This window comes from Cebidichthys violaceus, unplaced genomic scaffold (assembly GCF_023349555.1).
Source record: "Cebidichthys violaceus isolate CVI_PGR_0920_01 unplaced genomic scaffold, fCebVio1.0.p SCAF_1, whole genome shotgun sequence".
Lineage (NCBI taxonomy): Eukaryota > Metazoa > Chordata > Actinopteri > Perciformes > Stichaeidae > Cebidichthys > Cebidichthys violaceus.
Genome location: NW_027176262.1, coordinates 18011485 through 18035499, shown reverse-complemented (window position 1 = coordinate 18035499; position 24015 = coordinate 18011485). Strand labels below are relative to the sequence as shown.

General features: G+C 41.7%; 1 protein-coding gene across 1 annotated transcript in view; it reads left to right on the top strand.

Annotated features, from left to right (window-relative positions):
* The first annotated feature begins 1573 nt into the window (after positions 1 to 1573).
* LOC137874367 (spectrin beta chain, non-erythrocytic 4) overlaps positions 1574 to 24015 on the top strand; it is a 78293-nt gene continuing 55851 nt past the window's right edge. Inside the window, exons 1-13 of the mRNA XM_068713014.1 lie at positions 1574 to 1993; positions 12332 to 12489; positions 12880 to 13031; positions 13314 to 13487; positions 19572 to 19663; positions 19815 to 19895; positions 20034 to 20149; positions 20297 to 20409; positions 21015 to 21202; positions 21368 to 21485; positions 21712 to 21870; positions 22143 to 22445; positions 22758 to 22908. Coding sequence (XP_068569115.1) covers positions 12345 to 12489; positions 12880 to 13031; positions 13314 to 13487; positions 19572 to 19663; positions 19815 to 19895; positions 20034 to 20149; positions 20297 to 20409; positions 21015 to 21202; positions 21368 to 21485; positions 21712 to 21870; positions 22143 to 22445; positions 22758 to 22908 — 1792 coding nt within the window. The 5' untranslated portion in view covers positions 1574 to 1993; positions 12332 to 12344. The remainder of the gene's footprint in view (positions 1994 to 12331; positions 12490 to 12879; positions 13032 to 13313; positions 13488 to 19571; positions 19664 to 19814; positions 19896 to 20033; positions 20150 to 20296; positions 20410 to 21014; positions 21203 to 21367; positions 21486 to 21711; positions 21871 to 22142; positions 22446 to 22757; positions 22909 to 24015) is intronic.

The window sequence follows — 24015 nt, the reverse complement described above, 5'->3', positions numbered from 1 at the left end:
TTTTTTCTTTTCTATGTGCTTATGTAGAAGAGCAACTGTAGCGTACCAATTTCCACCCGAGGATCAAAAACGGATTTATATTTTGTATTAATAGTCTGCAAGTAGTAAGTATATGTTGTCAAGTAAATGTAGTTGAGGAAAAAATAAAGTAGCATAAAATGGAAATACTCAGTACCTGAAAATGTTACTACAGTAAATGTACTTGGTTACTTTTCTACCGCTGCTCCCCAGTCGAGTCTCCTTTGCAGATTTGAACTATAGTCTCGGTATTACTTGTAAGTCATTAAAGGTTTGTGACTCAAAGCAGATGTTATTGAAAAGTTGTCAATTTGCTTTAATCAAAACCTGAGATTCAAGTCCTGCTTCATCTTTCTCACATTAAATGTATTTGATTATATTGTCTATATACAGCATCTAAATCATAAATAGTTCACTGCAAAGAAACCCTGTTAATCAAGTTTTAAAACTGTGAATATCTGGCCAGGCCCGGATATCATTGCTGAATGTTAAAGGGATGATTCAGCTGTAGGACTGTGGCAGAGGGCTCTTCAGCAGCCATTGTTGAGAAAAGGTCAAACCGATTCTTTGATATACACAAGTTGTGCATTTAATGTGGTGAATGCAGGAGGCCGAGCTGCTTTTTTGCTTCTTTTTTCATTTAAATCCATCTCCTCAGGGCTTCCAAAACAGACTCACTTTGAAAAGCAAATTCAGGTGCACTTAGCGCTTCTTCTTGCCTTTGTACAGTGGAACAGGGGTGTGAGGATTTTTTTCCCTAAATCTTTCTGCACAAGTAGAAAATAGGATTTATAAAACAGTGCTGCAGTTCCAAGCTCATTATAGCTGATTCATGTTGAAGCAAACAACCAACAAGACATTCCAGTATTCATTGGTGTTAGAACAGCAAGAAGAAGTGAATATCATTAGATGTCTTGAATAGTAGGAACAAATGTGTATTTAGGCCTATCTCATGATTAATTCATAAGTCACTAACGCACAGCTAAATACATTGGTGTAATTATGATCTATTTAGTTACTTTACAATTAAATGCAGCACAACAACTAGTTTGTCCTGGCCTGAGTTGCCAAAAAGAGCACAGGCTACCTGAGAAAAATGTTATTCGCTTTGGACATTCGTCAGCGTTTAATTTACGTCTGACTAGCAGTTGAATATGGATCGAAGTGATTACAAACACATTTAAATTGTACATTATTAAAACTATATCTTTTTTTTTTAAGCTTTTTACATTTTTTTAACATTTGATTATTTATTTCGCCTTTAAACCGCGTCTGCCGCTGTAAAATGACGTTAAAGCACGGCCTCTTGTGGCTTCTTGCTCAAATTAGACACTGACAGTCTCTCTCTCTCTCTCTCTCTCTCTCTCTCTCTCTCTCTCTCCCTCCCCCCTATCTCCCTCTCTCTCTCTCTCTCTCTCTCTCTCTCTCTCCCTCTCTCTCTCTCGCTCTCTCTCTCTCTCTCTCTCTCTCTCTCTCTCTCCCTCTCTCTCTCTCTCTCTCTCTCTCTCTCTCTCTCTCTCTCTCTCTGCTCGCCGCACTAATGCTGATATTTCTCTCCAGCATCACCAGCGGAGAGGAAGAGGAGGAGGAGGAGGAGGGAGAGGTTGTGTCAGGTGGAAACGTGGACCTCTATGGATATCATCATCACCCTCCACCGGCTCGCATCCCTGAGCAGCGACAGCATCCCCCGGTCCGCGGTCACCGCTGCAGGCACACAGCGCCCTTTTTATGCGCCAAGGCATTGCATCTCCACGGTGGAGCCTCTGCGGGCTGCTTGCTTCAGTAATTACCCGAAACAAACCGCTTTTTCCTTGTAATAATACGGACTAATCGAGGGAAGACCCTGCCGGAATAAAAGCGGAGCGTCAGATTCCTCCATTGATAAACCGCTCTCCTCATCGATTCAGCCAAACGGTCGTCTTGGGCATAAGAGGCAGACCCAACCGATCCAAAAAGACTGACGCTGAAGCTGAAGGTAAGGCCGATAGAAGGACGAGAGGATGATTCCTTTCTCCACGGGATGTTGTTTTAGTCAATCATTCCCTGTGTGAGACCAAGGAGTCGAGGTGCACGGTGGGGGTTTTTCTCCTTTTTTTTTGTTGCAGGGACGCCGGCCTGCAGTTTGGGTGCAGGGTACCGCAGTGAGGTTACATGTCTTTCTTTCAACTACATGTTTTACATCATGCATGCCTGGAAAAGTTACGATGTCTCTCTGCCAGAGCTGCATGTCTGTCATTTGAAAGAATAAATGGGTCAAGAAGAAGCCGAATAGCGGCCTAGTGTATGGGCTTTATAATGTTGTTGCATGTTTCACAGGATTCGTTTAGATCAGTGTTCATTATAACCGATAACTTTAAATCTTATGTTGGGTTCTGTGGGCATTTTGGCAAACTGTACCCCCAATGCAAATAGCAACTTCCCAAGCGACAAATCTCCACAGTAATCCTATATATTCCTGCAGGAAAGTGTAGTGTGTCTCTGGTTCACTGTGTGACCTGACATTTCTATGGCATTTCTGACCCGTGTGGTGTCAATTATTCCCCTAATTTAGCTTATATATATATATATATATATATATATATATATATATATATATATATATATATATATATATATATATATATATATAGGGGGATACATTGATTCAAATTATTCTTATGCTTTTAGTGAGACCAGGCCAACAGCAGCAGCATAGCTCGCTGTAGCAACACAAGAAGAAGCAGATGCTCTGTAGCCTGTCCACACTTAACGTGGTGAGTTTTGATCACATCTGCATCGAAATGTGACCATTACCTCGGTTGGGCATTGAGACAATCGGTGGCTGTTTTAATATGGTCGCTATTTGTGGCAAACATCTCTGCTGGCTAAGTGGGGAGCTAATGCAGAGGTGTGCAGGAAGGTGTGGGTCAGCTGGCTAGCTTTGGTTTGTTGGTGCAAGGTGTGTGTGTGTGTGTGTGTGTGTGTGTGTGTGTGTGTGTGTGTGTGTGTGTTTGTGCGTGCGTGCGTGCGTGCGTGCGTGTGTGTGTGTGTGTGTGTGTGTTTGTGCGTGTGTGCGTGTGTGTGTGTGTAAGGATGGTGGTGTTGGAGGGAGGGTTAATAGCAAAGAAAAGATTAAAACAGGCAAATGTTTCAATTTAAAGGCAGTCCTAATGAGCTCATTCATTTAATACAGTCATTTTATTAAATATGATAGCAAACCACCAGCTGTCCTGCTGGTAACTTTAGTGACATTAATAGAGCCAGTTTGATCCCTTCACTCTGATCGTCTTCTGTTGTTCTTTTTATAGCAGTCTTCGGTACGTAATAGAAAAGTGCTTTTTGACCTTATTGTGTTATGTGGAAGTTAAAATCCTGTGGTGTCAATGTTTAACGTGTGTAATACACTTACAGATGGTTTGCAGTGTGTCTGTGGTGCTACCCAGTTTACCATATAGTAAATTTAGTAGACTTTATGGTATTACATCTTGTTTAGTACCTCTACTATTTATATAATACCAAAATAATCTGTTATCCACATTGACCCCTTGTCCTTAAACGTGTTATGAATCCCTTCATATTGCTACTGTATCATTAGTACATCTGGATCTAGTGCTTAGAATTCAAAATGTGTGCGTGTATATATGGCACAGCTCTATTACGGGATAGAGTTCTTTTTGACACCCTTCTTGTCGTCACCCTGTGGTGTCTGGATGATAGACAGCCTCTCTGAGACGCTGAAGCCCTCTGCTGCTGCTCCGTTGTTCATCGGACCACAAGGAGACAGTTTTGACTGAGACTTGAGGTCTTTCTCGCCGACTTAGTACTGGGCGTCGGCTGCTGCTCTCTCTCTCACAGATGTTGTTTCACTTTGCTGAGGTGAAGTGAGTGGAAGTGACTCAGTGCTGTGTGTATAGTGCGTATCGCGTGACGTCACGATGAAGCACCCGGTGCGTTTGTGTGAAAGAGAGAGAGAGAGAGAGAGAGAGAGAGAGAGAGAGAGAGAGAGAGAGAGACAGAGAGAGAGAGAGCCTTCATCCCTGGAAGAACAATCTAGGTTTCAGATGTTTTTGCAAAGTGAGATCATTCTGGATAAACTTGTGGATAAGGTTAGGTTTGGGTCGGAATATTGTTGAATTTAAGGTTGAGGTTGAATGTCTCATAGAGGAGCTCTTGACCTCAGACTGAATACAAATGATGGCTCGAGGCTTCATCAAAATGTGTCTTTTTTTTGCTGCTTTTTTTTTGTTGACAAATCAGCAAGACATATTCAGGAACAAACTTCACCACTGCTCTGATAACATACAGCAGAGCAGAAAACCTAAATAAATAGTCAGAGCCGGAACATAGAGGCCCAGCAAAACTCTAAACAACAGTGTAATCCATCATGCTAGGTGGTTTTACATATATTAACATCACTACACGCAGCGTAGTATTACCCACCCTTAATAAGTACTATTCTCTTCACCATAACCCCCAGAAACTGGCTGTCTGTCTTGGTAAAAGTATCCCAGAGAAAAACAAACTATTACATATTTAAGATGTCATCTACATCACAGTGTTTTGCTGCTGAGGCTGCACAGGATTCACTTGTTGTGGCCTGTTGTTCAATGTATATGATCATCGGTCATCAAACGGATTACCAGGCCATGTTTTATAAGCATATGACATGTTGTACTCTGTCAATACATTTAAATCTGGAAAATAAGGAGGTTTCGTTAACTTTCCTTAGACCCTCCAAACTGAATATAATTGTTGCCCGATCTTTACACCAATCAATAGAAATCCTCCCAAATGTCAATAGGCAGATGACATATCAGCCTCATAGCAGAGGTCAGCCTAAATGTCCCCCAGATGTTGTGATGTGCATGTCACGATATTGATGAGGACCACCGTGTGTGTGTGTGTGTGTGTGTGTGTGTGTGTGTGTGTGTGTGTGTGTGGTAAAAAGGGTCTGGTCCCCATTAAACCTTCAGAGACACAGAGCTGCTGCCTCTGACTGATTAACACTGGCAGCTGTCTCTCTCTCTCTCTCTCTCTCTCTCTCTCTCTCTCTCTTTTCATCTTTTGGGTGATATGCCTCACCGGCTCTTTCTTGCTCCTTCTGATTCTCACTATTTCACCTCACCTCTTCCACATCAACCTTTCTGGTTCTATGTAACATCTCTATTCTATAAAATCACTCCCTCTTGATTATGACTGCCTCTCTCACTCAAATCTATCCTAACCTCAAAAAGAGATGGACAGTCAGAAAGTATTCATAGGAAGGAGAAAAAAAAGGAATATTGACAGCTTAATCAGTCAACTTACTTTTTATGCTTTGTGTCTACTACACAGCTGTCATCATAATGTAAAAATCCACTATATAGATACCCTCACCGACTAGTGCTGGCTTGCAGTCTAAATGAACCCTGTACACCATCTGTTTCAGTCTTAAGTTGGTGTTTGGTCAGTCGGTGACATCCAGTATTGTAAAATCCACCCTGATAATTGTTGGGGCTAAAACGTGACCTCTGGAGTAGGGAGGCAGGACTGGAACCAAGTTACTTGGAAAGGCTCTTGCAGCTTAAAAGGGCCCGATGAGGGGTTCCCACTTAGTTGTTTGTTGTTTGTTTACTCTTCAGAGGTTAGTACAAGATCAGAAAATACAATGACTCACATGTAATTCTGGATCAAGTCACATTATTTTACTGACTACTCAAATCACAGAAGTTTCTAAAACCTGAGATGGGCTTATGGGTTAATTCTTCTTCCAGTTCCTCTAGTGTGCATCTAGCTGTTAGTGCTCGACCTGACATGATGGGACCTCTGAGTTGAAAACTATGCAAATTCTCTAAGTATCAACTCAATAAATAATAATCCAAAAGAAGCCAACAAGCTCCTTCTTTTCAGCACCATCCGGCACAACTGTAAGCTGTTCCCAACCGGCGTCTTTTGGCGTCTTTCGGCCTCTGAACTCACTATTAGTGCTGGCGACCGAGCTGCCTCACTGCAGCATTCATGGGTTAGGTGCTTGTTTCAAGGGCGCCTGCCTGATGTTTGGCATCTCGTGTACTGGAAAGAGTATTGTCTCTCTTTGGTAATAATGGCGGCACCGTGCCAAATGCTAATAACCCAAAACACTAGTTGTGTAGGCCAGAGACGGGGAGGTTATTAGGACACAGGGACGAGTGGGAATAGAGGGACAGGACGGGTGAAAAAGTGTTGAGGATAATAAAAGGAGAGAGCAGTGCGGGGGGGGGGGTCGACGCTTTCATTACACCATTGGTGTAATGGTGATTTATTGTGGTTACCAATGGCGACAGCATAGCTGGGGAGAGAGGGCAATAATAACACTGAGTGGTTTAGAGGAGAAAGCATAACAACTGACAGTTCTGCACACACACACACAGGTTATATACACATACTATATAGGCCACCGACTGAGTAGTAAATCAATAGAAAATTCATCAGTGATAATTTTGATTATCAATTAATTGTCATTTATTAATATGTTGATTTTTTTTCAACTATTTGTTATGTGCATAGACTCAACAGTCAATTATTTAAATGAAAAAAAGAATTGAGAGATTATGGCAATCATTAGTTTCATCCCTAATATTCACCGAATATGGCAAAGATGGCCACTCTGAATATAGAACATTTCTTTTAGATGCTGTCCTATAAACCGTGTTGAGGTTCGGGTTCGGGTCGGTCCACCAGAATACAAACAGGGATGCCTCAGATGATCTACATTCTGAAGAGCGAGGGACGAGAAGACATCTCTGCTGCCCGTTATTGTTTTTACTTTGAATGTCAATCAAACAGCGTGGGAGGGACATGACAACTGGACTATCCTCCTCCTTATCTGTTTCATGGCTGCAACCAACAATTATTCATGAATTATTTTCTCGGTTAATGAAATATTTGTTTTGTTCTTGTTGGAGAAAAAGGTGACTTATTCAAATTGCTTGTTTTGTCTGATGAATAGACCAAATATGTTTTAGGTTACTACTCAATAATGACAATGAACGCCTGCAAATCCTGAAATTTGTTTACTATTTATGCTTAAAAATGGTCGTTGATTAGTTTTGTTGATCCAGTAAATGATGAATCGACATATCTATTCTGCTGTACTCTGTTTCCTCCGAACAAAGATAAGGCCCATTCTGCACCAAATGATTTATTTTCAGTAAAAACATATTTTTTTATCATTGGCATATTTTGTGTAGGTAAATAGGATGGTGTTTGACTTCAATGTATGTGTGTGATTGTCCACTGAGGTTTTACAATGTATGTGGGATCACACACACACACACACACACACACACACACACACACACACACACACACACACACACACACACACACACACACAGAGCGGTGATTCCTCCACTTTCTTCCAGCTCCATGGAGAGATCAGAGAGGCTGCTGCTGTTGAAACATTTGATCCTTCAGTGTTGGAACAGCAGACTCGGTGTCCTGGACAGACTTAAACATATGAATCCTGTAACCCTGTGGAGTCCATCAGAACCAGAACCAGATCCCTTTCTAGTCTGGGAAAGCACAAAAAGATCCAGAAACATCTTTTATCTGATCCTGTCTTCGTGGTATTGTTTCCCTTACTTTTCTGCTCCAGATTTAGTGTTCAATTCATCCGAGTTTACACAATACCAATACAACAAAAGTGTTAACCAACGCAGAGAATTTACTCCATCACTTGCGTTTTAGTGCAGCTTTGTGGTTTTAGGTGTTGATGACTGATCAACTTTCCGTACCGGCTGGCTGTGAGAGCAGCAGCATTACTCAGCACTTTGTTTTTGATGCTGCAGTCAGGTCGGATAACACTGTGTGTTTACAGTCTGTTTCGCAACCTTCATGGAAGTGAATGTGCCTACAGTGTGTTTGTGTGTGATGATAAATGAGGAAACACAACTCAAGAGGCACACTTTACCGATTTTTACACGGGAAGCTCAGTTTACTCGTGATGAGGAATAAGAGTTCTGTAGGCAGCCAGTCTGAAAAAAGAACCCCTGTGATGTTATCGGGTTTATCTTAGGTTGGGCTTTAGACTGGAAACCTTTATCAGGAAGGAATGTGCAGGATCCATTATTTTTGGCCAGGACATCTCAGACTCCGCTCTTTCGAATTTGACCATTTATTTCGGGAGTGTGTGTGTGATTGTTGCTCTTGCCTGGGGCCGGCTGATTCCTCAACAGCTGAGTCCGATTATTAGAATAACAGTGATAACACACACACACACACACACACGCAAATATAAATCAGAGCAGCGTGACTGATTGATTGAGAGACACCAGGTGGTTGAGGTTAGGCGAGGATCACAGCAAGGAGAACAGAGGACACACACACACACACACATATAGTATGTTGACTGTAATGAAATTAAGGCAGTTTGACTGATGTAGACTTGCTGTTGTGGTTAAAGTCCTCTGTAATCCACTGATGGGTTTTGATTCCATTTGTTGATGTTATCATGAGATCATAATGTTTCTTATAATGATTTATCATGATATCACACACGTCTTATGATGGCTATTCTTATACTGTCGGCCTCTTCCACGAGTCTCTCTTTCTGTGTCATAGCAATCCGGTCATTTTCATTTTACAGTCTGGTGACAGCTGAGATAACAATATTTGCATGGATTTTTAGCAATATTTTATTTAAGGAACAACATGGTTACAAGAATCTCGCTTTCAGGACTGTCATGAAAACTACTTTTGTTGGACAATATATTGCCCCGGAAATGATTGCCATAAACAATATTATTCTCATTTTAAAACCACGTTATACTGATATTATGATAACATATAATGCAAGTACACCCTTTGAAATGAATGAACAATGAACTTTTAATTCATAAGAATATTCAAACATTGGAATTGGAATGTGGAAAAAATATATAGAAATATTTTGAAATCAATAAGACATGAAATGAAGCCACAAACCAAAACAATAAATGAGATGGACTCTCAGGCTCTGTTAACAAAAATGTGCAATGTCTTGCAATAGGGAGGTCAGCAAAAATGATCAAAGTCATATCCTTACATGGTACGATAAGTCTTACGACGCAACTATTGTGACAGGCCTGCTGATTGGCTGTTTTATTCTCCACGTGCTCCCACCGTACATACCGTAGCTGCGGTATGCGTCTATATGAACCTTTGCTAGCTTCATGCTTAGCAGATAGACATCAGTAAGAGGGCTGGATATCAGTCAGTTTAATCTGCAGTGGACTGTGTGCAACCTACCTTGATTTGGCTCCCCCTCTCTAAATGGAAATGCTGGTATATTTTAAACATGTATAAAGATTAAGGGAGGTTGAACATGGGGCTAGCTCATTTGCAACATCTGAGATCACACCATCGGCTGCCACTCATCTGAGGCAAAATACACCATGTTCAGATATTATCAGTACAGCTGGATAGGAGTACACTCAAACTTTAGTTTTATTATATAGATAGAGGATGCATTAGCAGCAATATATAAAAATAAAAAGCCAAACAAACACTGCCTCCGGCTTTTTAAAGGTTTAGGACTGTCGATCGGACAAAACAAGGCTTTTGAATATTTCACTTTCGGCACCTGGACAATTCGATAAATATTTTTTACTATTTTTCTATTTTTTGGTGTGTAAAACTGATTTGATCGCGTCCTTTACTGAACGACGCAGTGAGAATAGCACCTTTTTCACAGCTATAAACAGGCTGTCGTTTTCATTAGATTGATGCAGTTGACCTATAAATCAACTCCTTTTTCCCGTAGGTTTCACTTCTGCGGGGCTCAGTCCTCTATCTGCTTCATCACCAGATACACAGTGCTGTGATGTTTTGCTGCTATTCTCTCCAGGGAGAACGGCTAAGTGCATGTGCACAGCTACCCCTCCTCTCTCTGTCTTGTGGGGCACGCTGACATTTACTCGATATGGCTATGTTGTTTTCCAGTGGGTTTAGGTATGGTGACAGCAGCGAGGACTTTTGTTGCAGTGGCGAGGGAGGGAGAGGCCAGAAAAAGTGGGTGAGGGATGAGGGGTGAGACAAAGAGACTTTATAGCAAAAAGGCTGAGTCAGAAAACGACAGAGGAAACCCCTAATGAATCAATTATAGTCATTAATCATTATTAATGCAAAACTGCAATGTAAGCACACAACATGCATACAAACATGTATTCCCCCCAAGCAGCCTTGGAGAAGAGCACCAAATGTTATATTGTGTGTCTTGTGGGCACGTGTGGTCTTTACCAGGAGAAACCAATGCATATATTTACGTGTGTAACGCAAAGAAAAACGGGGGAGGAACAGGTTGAAACTAATGTCGACAGTGTAGCGTTCACCACGACTCGCATACATGGCTATTTTTAGGATTCAAAGTGAACTCATTGTGGCTTGAAAAGTGGTCTTTGAAATTGTTATCCGTGTTAGAGAGCAGTGTCTGTAGTCAGCTTGAAATTCACGTGTGTTACAGTGGATTCTCATACTGATGAGCTTTTACAGTGGGTGAAAAAAAGGATCAAAACGTCCTCAGTCTTTCCTGCTGACCATCTTTAATGTTTCAAGCACTTAGATATTACTTCCCAAAACATGCCTGCATAACTTTATGCAGATTGCAGTATAAACTGCTTTGTACACTGTTTTTAGTTTTTGACGACATACACTGACAGAGATTATAAATATGCAGATTTTCTTTTTAAAAGGAGATCAGTGAAACATCATGAACAAAATATAAAAAATTGTCTGCATAAGGGCGAGAACGTGTCCTTTCACAGTTTGCTGATCTTTATGTTTATGCAGAGCTTGAAGCATATTGTTTACATATTCACAAAGGAGCTTATCTTTTCCACCATGACTTCATAACTAGGATCTCTCTCTTCAGAAGTATTCACAAAGCTGCTGAGAGCAACTTCTAGTTAGGATCCAATTGAATTAATGTATAGAATGAATAGATAGATTAATCAATATGAAATATTGACTTGTTACGTATATTTTAAATGGCATCAAATATATAACTTTAGGAGTTTTTATGAGTCCTAAAGTTAGGACTGAGCTGTCCCTTGTTTTAGTTTTTTTCTCATCAGTTACTGTCGGAGCGACTTTTAGCTTTAGGATGTGTTGTAAATACGTTCCCAGGAGAACATCCAGTGCTTTTTGTTAAGATTGGATGGAAATCTGTTATTGATGTACAATGAGACTGAAACTAATAAATATCACAAAGTTGAACTGATTTTTCTCGTTATCATTTTGACGTCTTGAACATTTCCATTTCTTACCTTAAGTTTGGAAGCTATTTTTATCCTGCGGTTTTCAGCTGTCAGAGAAACGAGCCAGATCATTTTTACTCTCTGTCTCTCACCTTCAGAGGGATTTTATTTTAAGCGTATCTTTTGTAGAAAATACTCTGATGCCAAGGACAGGTGCTGCATCTTTCATGAATGGGAAGGAAATGTTTTTCATGGACTCTAAATGGATAGTAGTTGCTGTGAGCCGTGTTATTTGTGCATTTTTAATTAAATTGGGAATATTGCAGCGAATGTTTCATATTTTTCCCCGTGAGAATCTGAATTTGTTTGGGTGTGGCTCAGTAAAGGTCAAACGGTGTCAGTCAGAGTTTAATAAGGAAGTGTGAGCTGCCTCTCCACACCACCTTTCTTGCTGCCCTTTGCATGTATGTGTGTGTGTGTGTCTGTACAGCACATGTGTTAATATCTTAACATGAGGACAGATATTCGACTAACACAAATAGATCAGTTGATTTTAGTCGACAGATCTGTATAACTGCAAAAAGCATAACAACAAATCAACTAAAGAACTCTTATTCGACTAAGACCAAAACAACCGTGAAGTAGACTCATCGACTAAGAGAGGGCTTCCCTACTTTACATACGTTGAAATGAATGTACATGTGTGTATTATGTCTAAACATGTGTGTCAAAAAACAGCATTTTAACCATTTTAAACAAAACCGTCTCTTGAGAATAAGCACCACTACTTTGACTGATAGTAACGTTAAGGCGGTAATTTACAATTATTTTCATTATCAAGTAATCTGCAGATTATTTTCTTGATTCATTGATTAATCATTTAATATATAAATTGTTAAATTGGTCATTGGAATTTCCCAGAGTTCAAGGTGAAATCTTCAAATGTCTTATTTTATCTGACCAACCAAAACCCAAAGATGAAATATTCACATTTATGAAGCTGAAACTAGAGAATGTTTTTCATTTTTGCTGAGTTGTCAATATTTTTTTTTACTGATCAACTAATTGATTGATTTACTAATTGGGCAAATATGATTAACATCATGTATTTTCCTGTATCTGTGTGTGTGTGTATGTTGCAGGGCGTCGGGCGCGATGGCTAATGCCTCCCCAGACCTGGACAACGCAGAAGCCCAGCGCCAGCTCAATAACAACAACCGACCAAGCAGCTCAGGATTCTGGGAGACGGAGTGCACCAGCTCCAAGCTGTTCGAGTGCTCGCGCATCAGGGCCCTGGCAGGTCAGAGGTCACGCACGTGCTTACTCACATCCATACAGACACAGACATACACACACACACACACACACACACACACACACACACACACACATCTGCATGGAGGCATGGTGTGTTAACTATTGGCTGTTTTGAATTTTAGTTATTTTTTTCTGTTCAATAGTTTTATCAAGACTGATCTATGGCTTGACTTTTAAATTAAAAAGTATCAAATCAGGTAGAGCATCTCACTAGATAGTCTAGATAGTCACTAGTCTGTAAGCACAATATGTTTGAATGCTAATATTAGCTGATATTATTGAAGTGGATATTTGACTCCTCCTAACTGTCCCATTCACGAGAAACACATTGTTCCTCCCTTTGATGTGACGCTGATTCATTCATTTTCCTCAGACGAGCGAGATGCAGTGCAGAAGAAGACTTTTACCAAGTGGGTCAACTCCCATCTGGCCCGAGTGTCCTGTCGCATAGCGGACCTCTACAACGACCTGAGGGATGGATACATGCTCACCAGACTGCTGGAGGTCCTCAGTGGAGAGATGCTGGTGGGAACACACACACACATGCACATAATGGCAAATTACAAGGGGCTTGGTATCTGTTTTGTAGTCTCTCTTCATTGATCTGTCACAGCACGTGAAGTGTTAACTGTTAAAGGTGCTGTATGAACAAATAAATGAATCATGTTACCTAGCTACCTCACTAGATCGCTTGTTTGTGAACATTTCATTCTTTCCAAATATTCTCAAAGAAATCCAAACTGATGGCTGCGAAAGTCTTTTAGCAAAAGTTGTGTCTGTTTATAATCCCTCTGATTTCCCCCCCAGCCAAGGCCTACACGGGGTCGCATGCGGATCCACTGCCTGGAAAACGTGGACAAAGCCCTGCAGTTCCTTAAAGAGCAGAGGGTTCACCTGGAAAATGTGGGTTCCCACGACATCGTGGATGGCAACCACCGTCTCACCCTGGGCCTTATGTGGACCATCATCCTACGCTTCCAGGTAAACACAAACCCATATAAAACACCCATGTACTGTTAGCATTCTGACATTTGATCACAGCTCGTGATGTAGTGGTTAGGTTTGAGAGACTTCTTATTTTTCTGTGATTTCTGAAGTGTTATGACTTTTGGTACCAGTTTTCAATATAAACAGTGAGGAAGCTCTGATTTTAGTAACTGTTAAAATAAGATTTCTCGCTGGTTGAAGGATAGAAAACACTTCTTGAGAAATACAACAGAACATCAGCTGGGGCATCTGTTTACAGTGCAATCAAATAAACTGTTTGTCAGACATTATTGCAACCGCGGTTCGACTCCATGCTGTGCTCGGGTCAAGTGGTTTTTCACACTACTTGTCAAGTTGGTCACCTTGCTGAGGAGTCATAGAGGCGAGCAGCCTTTTATCTGCAGCTCTTTATCGAACAGCTCGCTGTGGCTGGTCTTTGTTGTCTTTATAACTGATCCTTGGTCAAAAAAAAAGAAGCTGGAACTGACCACGTCTTGTCTAGACGATCACAGTCAGCACTATCCTCAGTGTCCTGTGACTGCTTCACAACCAAAGCCAGGCCAATGCAGGAAGAAACGTTCAGTTCAGTTTTCATTTCATCATTGAGTCCCTCGTGTGTGCGAAAGCTATTTGAATCCATCTTTGGAATGGTGGACTCTGCCACTATCAAAATACAGAGAGGTGATCATAGAATGTAGTTACATTAAATGGCTATTGCTGAGAAAAATCAGCGGGGTTTGATTTCATAAAAATCTTAAAGATTGTTAAATTTAAGCCTGAAAGTGGTCTGATATCTGCAGCGTCACATGGATGTTGTGACTGAATCTTTCCCTGGGATACTGAGGCTTTAAAGGGAGCTTCTCCATAAGTGCTCTGTGATGCTGGCGCACGTTCCAGTGCTACCCACTGAAGCACAAGGATGCTGTCATCAGCAGTGGCTTCGTTTAGGATGAGTTGCCAGCGGTTCTGTTTAGGGAAGGGGGGGGGGGGGTGAGGCTGGTCACAACTGACGCATCATCAGCGTGCGACAGCGGTGTTTAGTGGATAAAGCCTGAATGTCACTCAGGGCTCAGAGGCCTCGAAGGTACCAGTCGCCTTCCAGTCTGCTCTTCAACAAGGACACACACACACACACACACACACACACACACACACACACACACACACACTACATCACAGCTTAACTTGACATGCACATTGTATCACACATCACACACACACACACACACACACACACACACACACACACACACACACACACACACACACACACACACACAGGTTTCCAGGCCTTAGCTGCAGTGATACAGGATCAGTTCCTGCCATGTAAGTACAGCAGAAGCCTCTTTATTACGCTTCAGTGCTACAGCGTGGCTTTGGCACAAAATGCTTGTTTAGCATTATTCAGACCCTCCTGTAACATTCATGGTGCACAGCCGCCGAGCTGCTGTCTCCTGGGACTCAGTATTGTCATGCTAGGCCCGGTGACCGACCACAAAGCACATTTAACAGCACCGCTAGCAGACTTCGGTCTTAGTGTGTTCAGTGATCCTCTTCAAGTCGGGCTGGCGAGGCGTAGAAGACGGATGTTCTGTGTGTGCGATATGAGTGGACTCGTAATTTCAGTGTAAATGTTGGAATGAATGTTGTATGATGTTCATTGTTTAACCCTAGTTCCTTGATTGCATTATTGATATGGAAGTGTGCATATCATAAAACCGCACCTTACACAGACATGTTTTTTATAAAAAAAATTGTCTGACATTTTTTAAAAACAGCATTGTACAAAGTCAAGTTTCAATGTTTAATCTGAATGACATGTTAGATCATTAGTTAAAGGTTTACTTCATCGTCGTTCTTTTCCGTTTTTTTAGAATGGGAAAGAAATCAAAATCAAATGTCAGTGTACACTATATTTATATATATATATATATATATATATATATATATATATATTTTGTATATAGATGGATATGTATAGTTATATATATATATGGACCAGTGTAGAAAAAAATATAAATGTAGAAATGTACTGAACAAATTGAATTATTAGCTGTAGTACAGCGATGCTTATCAGGCTTCCTAACATGCTTGTTTGTTAATTCAGTAATGTCTGTTTGTGTTTTGAGTCTCGCTTGTAACCGGACAATTTTGGGCTGTATAAGCGTTAGCTGACTGCTAGCTCTGCCACCATTAGCTGCGAGCTTGGCTGGCGTCCCGCTCTCTTGCTCCCAGGAGCCACCAGTCGATGGTCTCTTCAATTTTGCATGCGCTGAGAAAGAAGATCAGTGCAGAGGACTGGTGTTCAGGAGTGCGTGTGTGTGTGTGTGTGTGTGTGTGTGTGTGTGTGTGTGTGTGTGTGTGTGTGTGTGTGTGTGTGTGTGTGTGTGTGAAAGAGAGTAAGAGTAATTATGAAAGAAGTGAGGATAGAGGGAAAGGATGGTTGGCTGATGGGAAACCACCAGCATTGATGTTGTGTAGAAGCAAACGGTGGGGCCTAACTGTGACCTTTAGTCAGTGTTCTCCCTCAGTAATGTGGGCTCAGTCAAGGTTGAAGTTGATGTCAGGAAGTTTTAAGTGGTTATGAAACAGTCTCAATGTTATACTGATGCCTTTATATGACCTACATGAGTAAACGAGACCATCAGCAAGAAGATTGGCTGTTTCTATATAGTTATTTTGGTCGGATTCCGCACTACATTAGATGAAATAATGCAGGTTCAACAGAAACTCCTTCAGCTCAGACTCCAGCGGGACATCCAGCAACGACCAGCCCACCACGGACAGACCAAGATCTCGCTTCACTGCAGCGTTCAACCAGCAGTCAGAAGCTCTGTCGGGAGGAGGAGAGGCCAGGACCAGAGCTCCGCCTCGCCTCGGTCCGCTGCTGGTCTCCAGCACCGACACCACACTGCTGGAGACCCAGGCCGTATTGCTGGGTCCCCTGGAGATAAGGGAGGCAAGGGAGAACCAGAACCAGGACTAAAAGGGCCGGCTCTTTCAGACCCCTGCTGCAGTAAAACGAGAGGTTTTCTAAAGGAACTCTGGTGCTCGGACACACTTCCACAGAGACAGCCAAAATCCACACAAAATGAAAGTTCCTTGTAGTAGTTTTAAAATAGAAATCAGGTTCTTTAGTTGCCATACAGTGTACCACACTCTTTACTGCTCTCCGTTTGGCTCATTTAGGTTACTGCAATTCTTAACGTTTATTATCATATCAGCCTTTAAACACCTGCCATTATTTAAACTTACTACAAGGTCCCTGTGGATGAAAGTGGTAGCGTTTCCGAGCACCAGATTCCCTTTAGAAAACCTCTCATTTTACTGCAGCTGGGTCTGACAGTCTGTCCCCTCTCAGTACTGGTTCTGGTTCTCCCGTGCCTCCTTTCCCCCCAGCGGGCCCAGCAATACGGCCTGGGCCTCCAGCAGCGAGGTGAAACTCTGCTCCTGGCCGGAGGAGGAGAAGCTGCTTCCGGGTGCTGAGCTCTCCTCCTCTCGCCATTGCGCCGCCTGCAGATCAAAGGAGGCAGCGAAGCCGGATCTGGGCTCTCCGCGATGGGCTAGTTGATGCTAGAGTCTGAGCTGAAGAAGTTTCTGTTGAACCTGCATGTTTTCATTTTATTTTGCGCCAACTGATGACAGGCATTTAGAATGTTTATATAGAAATAATATAAAGAAATCAAAATGAAAAGAAAATACACACAATATCAAGGGACCATGTAGAAAGATTAAATATTGGGAGAAAATAAATTAAAATAATTATCACTGAATGAAATAATGACAAAAACTAAACTGCACAGCACACAAAGAAAGTTAAGCACATTTATTTGGGTGATATTTCAGACTAGCAATGGTACCAACTCAGTCTGAACATATTTGGTCATGTTACTAATGTGAAGAATAAACAGGAAACTAAAAGCTCAGTTGTTTTGATCACGTTTAAATAACCTTACTTTTGTCTCATAGTAAAACAAACAGTTCATCACATTTATTTAATATTAAGACAATGTGCTGAATTAATGTTCTCATTATGTTTACATTATGGGACACCTGGCTGATATGGTACACATTGCATTTTAAAATACACAGTACATTTTGTTGTCCGTTGTTTTTGTAGTTTGCTCGTGATCCAGGCCTGGGATTTTTACATATAATTGTTTTATTTTTTTGTCCATAACTGTGATACTAACATAATCTAGGCGTGGTTATAAGGTCAATAGCTTCATTTAACCACAACATTTAAAGGCTAAGTATAACGTCGGTTGTCCGAGAGGCTCACAGTTATCTTGCACTTTGTCTCTCCTCATCGCCACCTTTTTTTCCCCTTTCCTCCCTTCCGCTGTGGCGAAAGTGAGAGTTTGCTTTGTCCAGTCAGCAGGTAGGGCCGAACCACTGCAGTAACTGCACGCAGGCGGAAAGAGTGAGCGAGACAGAAAGAGAGGGAGAGAGAGAGAGAGAGAGAGAGAGGGAGAGAGAGAGAGAGAGAGAGAGAGGGGAGAAGGGAGAGGATTGACAGGCAAAGGAAGAGGTAATCCTAACGTATTTACAGAACCATTCACAAATAATAACTGGCTGTTATTATTTGCAGTGACTTCAATTATAGTGTTGTATATGTTTGGCCGAATGTCCTTGTGTTGCAGTGTGTGTGTGTGTGTGTGTGTGTGTGTGTGTGTGGTTTTGTGTGTGAGAGCGCCTGCTTACCTAACACACTGCCGGCTCACTTGCTGTTTACAATGAGACACATAGATGCAGCTTTACTGCATATACTAATTTAATCTTCGTGAAATGGTTCATATGTAGATGTTATGTGCTAGTTATTGGTGAGATGTTAGCAACATTTTATACGTGTCCTCTGGGTTTATCTGGCACAAGTCGACAGCAAAGAAAGAACAGACAAGGTACAGCAGACACACTTCACATCATTATAGACTAACCAAAGCAATCATGTTGAAGTGTGAATTCTGCTAGTATTTTCAACTTTCAGCTATTTTACTCTGTGTGTTTTCTCCTGATAGGACAGCAGCTAACTAATCATTTCTAATGATTATTCCATTGGTTATTTGTGGGATTTAATGATAATTCATTTGATATAGGAATGCACCGATCCAACTCTTTCCATCCTGACAACTGATAGCAATACCTGGGCTTAATTAAAATTACAATTCCAGTATATAATGGTTTCACATTATTATATTGTCTCAGGATAAAGAGACGGATGAATGATTTTAGCATAATCCCAAAACCTCATCTGATCTCTGTTTGTGTTCATGTGTAGTGTTCATATTCTTGCATGTCTGTTCACGCATAGGCAGTGTGTGTGTGTGTGTGTGTGTGTGTGTGTGTGTGTGTGTGTGTGTGTGTGTGTGTGTGTGTGTGTGTGTGTGTGTGTGTGTGTGTGTGATATTATACGTAAGGCTGCGTGCGTGTGTGTGTGTGCAGTGTTGACACGGGTAGCAGCTGATTCCAGGGTGTCACGTCCCCAATTACCTTCGATCATGTCACTGTGATGTTATTGGCTGAATGGCTGTCACTGTCACCTACCATCAGGCGTCACAAAGGCTCCACACTTCCTTGCCCTGAGATCTCTCAGCTCTTACTGCTCTTGTCTGTTTTTATTGATCAGCCTCTCTTACCGTGTGCGTTGCTTCAAGGTTTTAGGAATTCTGTTTCAGGAATACTGCTCTTGACAGAGTCTGAGTTGCCGCCCTGATCACAGTTTTTTATTTATTACATTTTTTACAAGTGATTCAAATAGGGCTGATGTTGCTCTCGTGGCTCCTGAGCCAATCAGAGCATTTGTGGGCAGGACTCAAGCTGGTGACAAACTTTGTCGCAGTTAGACAAATCTTAGCAATGGTTGCTTTACTTAAATTGAATCAAGGATCTTATCACCGCTTGTGGTCTTTTTTTGAAGTTGCATAGTTATTGCCATATAACAAAATAATAAAAACAAAAAAAAGATGTGACTCAGTCTTCAGTAACGAACAGGTAAATACAGCAAAAGAAAGCAGGGTCTGTGCCAGGAGGTCTCGTTCACTAACACTGAACTGTTTGCTTCGCTGTGTTCTTGTTCAGATCCAGGTGATCAAAATAGAGACGGAGGACAACAGAGAAACTCGCTCTGCCAAGGATGCCCTGCTGCTCTGGTGCCAGATGAAGACCGCAGGGTGAGCAGTAGAATAAAACAATACTCAAGACTAAACTGCAATTCACAGTTGCAGTAAGCTGCAACTGTGAATTTTGTGAATGTAAACGTGCCAAGTTAGCGTTTCTCGGTTTCCATTTGAAGTTGTGAGAAAGGGATTTCTCTGTGTTTAGGTACCCTGAGGTCAACATCCAGAACTTCACCACCTGCTGGAGAGACGGCCTCGCCTTCAATGCCCTCATACACAGACACAGGTAGCTGCTTTTTGTTTTTTTTCTAACATGTTTCCATGACAAAGATAGAGTGGAGAGACGTGTAGCGGGTTTGGCGGACTTTAGGATTAGTGTCATATAAACATGACAAGTTGTGTTTCATCATCTTGCGCCCTCCAGGTCCGACCTGATAGAGTTCCACAAGCTGACGCGGTCCAATGCAACCCACAACCTCCAGCAAGCCTTCAACATCGCTGAGCAGCACCTGGGCCTCACCAAACTCCTGGACCCCGAGGGTGAGAATGTTCAACTAGTTTTGTCATCAGTCAGACACACATCACATACAGCAATATCCGTATCGAAACCAAAATAGTGGCATGAAAGTAAATTAAAGTCAAGCAGACCATAACTCCTCTGCTCTCTGCCACCTCCATCCGTCTCAGATGTGAACACAGAGAACCCAGACGAAAAGTCCATCATTACGTATGTGGTCTCCTACTACCACTACTTCTCCAAAATGAAGGCTCTTATTGTGGAGGGCAAGAGGGTCGGCAAGGTAACAAGTTGCACACATGTGGAGATACACACACGCATATAGACATTCAATATAAGGTGAAGGGCCAGCAGTGTTTGCTAGTTAAATCTCAATTATCAAATCATCAAAATGTGCGGGGACTTAAAGGTAAAATATGTAACTTTTTCTTATCAAAATGTCTTAAAACGACCAGATCTATGTTTTATTTTTTGTTGAATTATGTACCTATATCTATATACCTATATAATCTCAAATGTTTCAACAATTGTATTTGTTTTGGAGAGGATGAGGATTCATCTCTCGGTAAAAATAATAATCCTGAATGATGAATACTGAAGGAATCATAAACAGGAGAAGATAACAGCAATGGTGGTGAAGACAACAACTCCCATGATCCCACGCTACTTCATGGTGTTACCACACCTCGTCTTTTGTTGTTGTTTTGATTGAAGGACGAGAAGCCCTTAGCGGCAGAACATTACATGTCGTTCGTTTAAGAGATAGAGAAATATACAAACATCATTAAAAAAAAGTCTCTTTCTGTCATTGTTTGCCTTCTTCACTCTGTGTCTCTATTATTTGTCTCTGAATGTGCTCCCGACCCCCCCTCCGTCTGTCTGACCTAGGTCCTAGAGAACTGCGTTGAGGCGGAGAAGATCGTCAACCGCTACGAGGCTCTGGCTTCGGACCTGCTGGACTGGATAGAAAAGACCATCGCGGTCATCAGCAACCAGAAGTTTGCCAACTCGCTGACTGGAGTTCAGCAGCAGCTACAGGCCTTCACCACCTACTGCACCATTGAGAAGCCCATCAAGTACGTTTTTGTGGATTTATGAAATGGCATCTTGATATTTAAGTGACTTTTTACATAGCACACCTACTCACACATGCTTATGAATTCATGCATACCCTTTACGAAAGAGAAGATGGCGTATTGTGAAACTGGATCGCTGACTGTAGTTTTCTGTTTCTCGCTCAGGTTTCAGGAGAAGGGGAATCTCGAGGTCCTTCTGTTCACCATCCAAAGCAAGCTCAGAGCCAACAACCAGAAACCTTACGTGCCTCATGATGGGAAGCTCATCTCAGACATCAACAAGGTCCTATACATCCACCAGCTGTGTTGGTTTTCTAAAAATACACAGTATTTCAGCTTTTACTGAACAGCTGATACAAGTTATTGATTCGTTAAAACATCACTCTTAAACAGTTGAGAGAAAACCTGCAGTCAAACTTAGTTTCCTTAGTTTTCCCCTTACATTGGCCTGTTTTTCTAGGCTATTACCACTATTTAACTGTTTTTTTTTGTTGTCATTTTTTGCCCAGGCCTGGGAGAGGCTAGAGAAGGCAGAACACGAGAGGGGCGTGGCTCTGCGCAAGGAGCTGATTCGTCAGGAGAAGCTGGAGCTGCTGGCTCAGTGCTTTGACCACAAAACCACCATGAGACAAGCCTGGCTCAATGAGAACCAGAGACTTGTATCGCAGGTAGGGACCTCTTCCAGTGAAGACTGAATGATAAATAAGCAAAAGGGTACGACTGCATCGGGGAAACAGATGACCTGCTAAATTTCGGTTTGACTAGGCAGTTCCAGTTCCCTTTCTAAATTATATTTAATGTATTACGCCCACTATTTTTGGTTGCAAAAAGATTAGTCTTCCTTCAATTTCTCTTTTCACTTCTCCCCCCTTTGTCTCCCCACTTTCTTTGAGCATCTCACACAGTTTTCTTGCAAATTTGTTCTTCTCTTCGCCTACAGGACAATTTTGGCTACGACCTACCAGCAGTCGAGGCGGCCATGAAGAAACACGAGGCCATCGAGGCGGACATCGCCTCGTACGAAGAGCGAATCGGCGTGGTGGTGGAACTCGGGGCTGAGATGGAGACAGAAGGATACTACGACATCCGGCGTATCCTGGCACGGAAGGAGAACATCCTGGGCCAGTGGAGTCTGTTGAAGGAGCTGGTGGCTGGGAGGAGGACCCGGCTGGAGAAGAACCTGGCCCTGCAGAAGACGTTCCAGGACATGGTCTACATGATCGACTGGATGGAGGACACACAGGTAATGCAGGCTGTGTGTGAGAGAGAGAATGAGAAAGACACTCCATTGTAATCAGTAGTTGGACAAAGACAGAGGAAAGAAATAGTGGACACGGAGAGTAACAAATAGAAAAGGGAGATCCAGAAAGACAGAGTCAAAGAAGAAAGACAGAGCTTTTTTTTGAATGTTCATGATTTATCAAGAGAAATTAAGACAAAGGGAATATAGTAGGATAGAACAGAGAGGGGGGAAAAAAGTTGAAATTAAACTGGTAAAAAATATAGACATCCTGGTGTATTATAACATCACACATGTTCCCTGTCGTTGTCTCAGGTCCAGCTTCTGTCCAAGGACTTTGGGAAGCATCTCCTGGAGGTGGATGACCTGCTGCAGAAACACAGTCTGCAGGAAGCCGACATTGCAGTGCAGGCCGAGCGGGTCGAGACGCTCAACACCGCTGCGCTCAAATTCACCACTATAGAGGGTATATACACACACACACACACACACACATCTGTCTTCAGCTTCATATGAAAGCAAAAGTCTGAACAAAGTTTCAGGGTTTTCGTTTGTATTGCCTGTAATGAGGGCTAGCATGAATAGAAATGCAGTTTTTAATTGATCTGGTTCGAATCATCTTAAAGGAATGATCTGGGGTGAAACTGTAGTGTTGTACTGAGAGTTCCAGTTTGTAAACAGTGCCATAAGTATACAACCATTTGACTTAGGGCTGCCACCATCGACTAATTCTTTTTTGATTTTTTCACGATTTATCTAAACAATCATTTTAATAATTAATAATTCATATTTTAAGTTCATTTTATTTCGACCAACTGCAGGCTATGTCATTTTATAATTCTGAACACTTTCTACGGTAGCATGCAGACGACGTTATGGCTTTATGATAATATTTAGTAGCTCCAAGGACAAAAGGTTTTTAGAATATTGATGATGACACATTTTCAGCATTGACGTCATCGATTAGGCCGTCTTATCACGGCAGACCTAATTTGACTGCAGGATGCAGAATACTAATTGAAAAGGTTATGTGTTTAATAGGCCATTAATTAGAACGTTTAGAAAAGCAGTTATTAGATTTGATGCACATTTTGGTACAAAAGCCTTATGTATTGATAAGAGGTACAGCATGTGCACAATAACTACAGATGCACCGTTACTTTTACTGATGCTGATATTGGTCCGATACTGACTCAATTAGCTGTATCGGGTATCGAGTGACAATATGCCGATCTGGTATTGGATGCCATCATTTTAGAATCTTAACAATTCAGCGCATTTATATCTGTGTATATATTAGTTACATTTAGTTTTACAAAGTAAGGAAAGCAATATTCAAGTCAGAACTAACCTTAGGCCTTACTCATAGAAGGAACGATCCCACTCACGTCCACACTGTGAGGCATACAGATTGTTAACTGAACTCTGGTATCAGATCGGTAGTCGTTATCGGCTGAAGCCCAGGTATCGGTTCAGGACTGAAAAACTCTGATTGGTGCATCGACAATAACAACAACACCTCTCCAAAATTTTATAAATTGAACCTTTGGTACAAAATATGAGATTCGTTTGA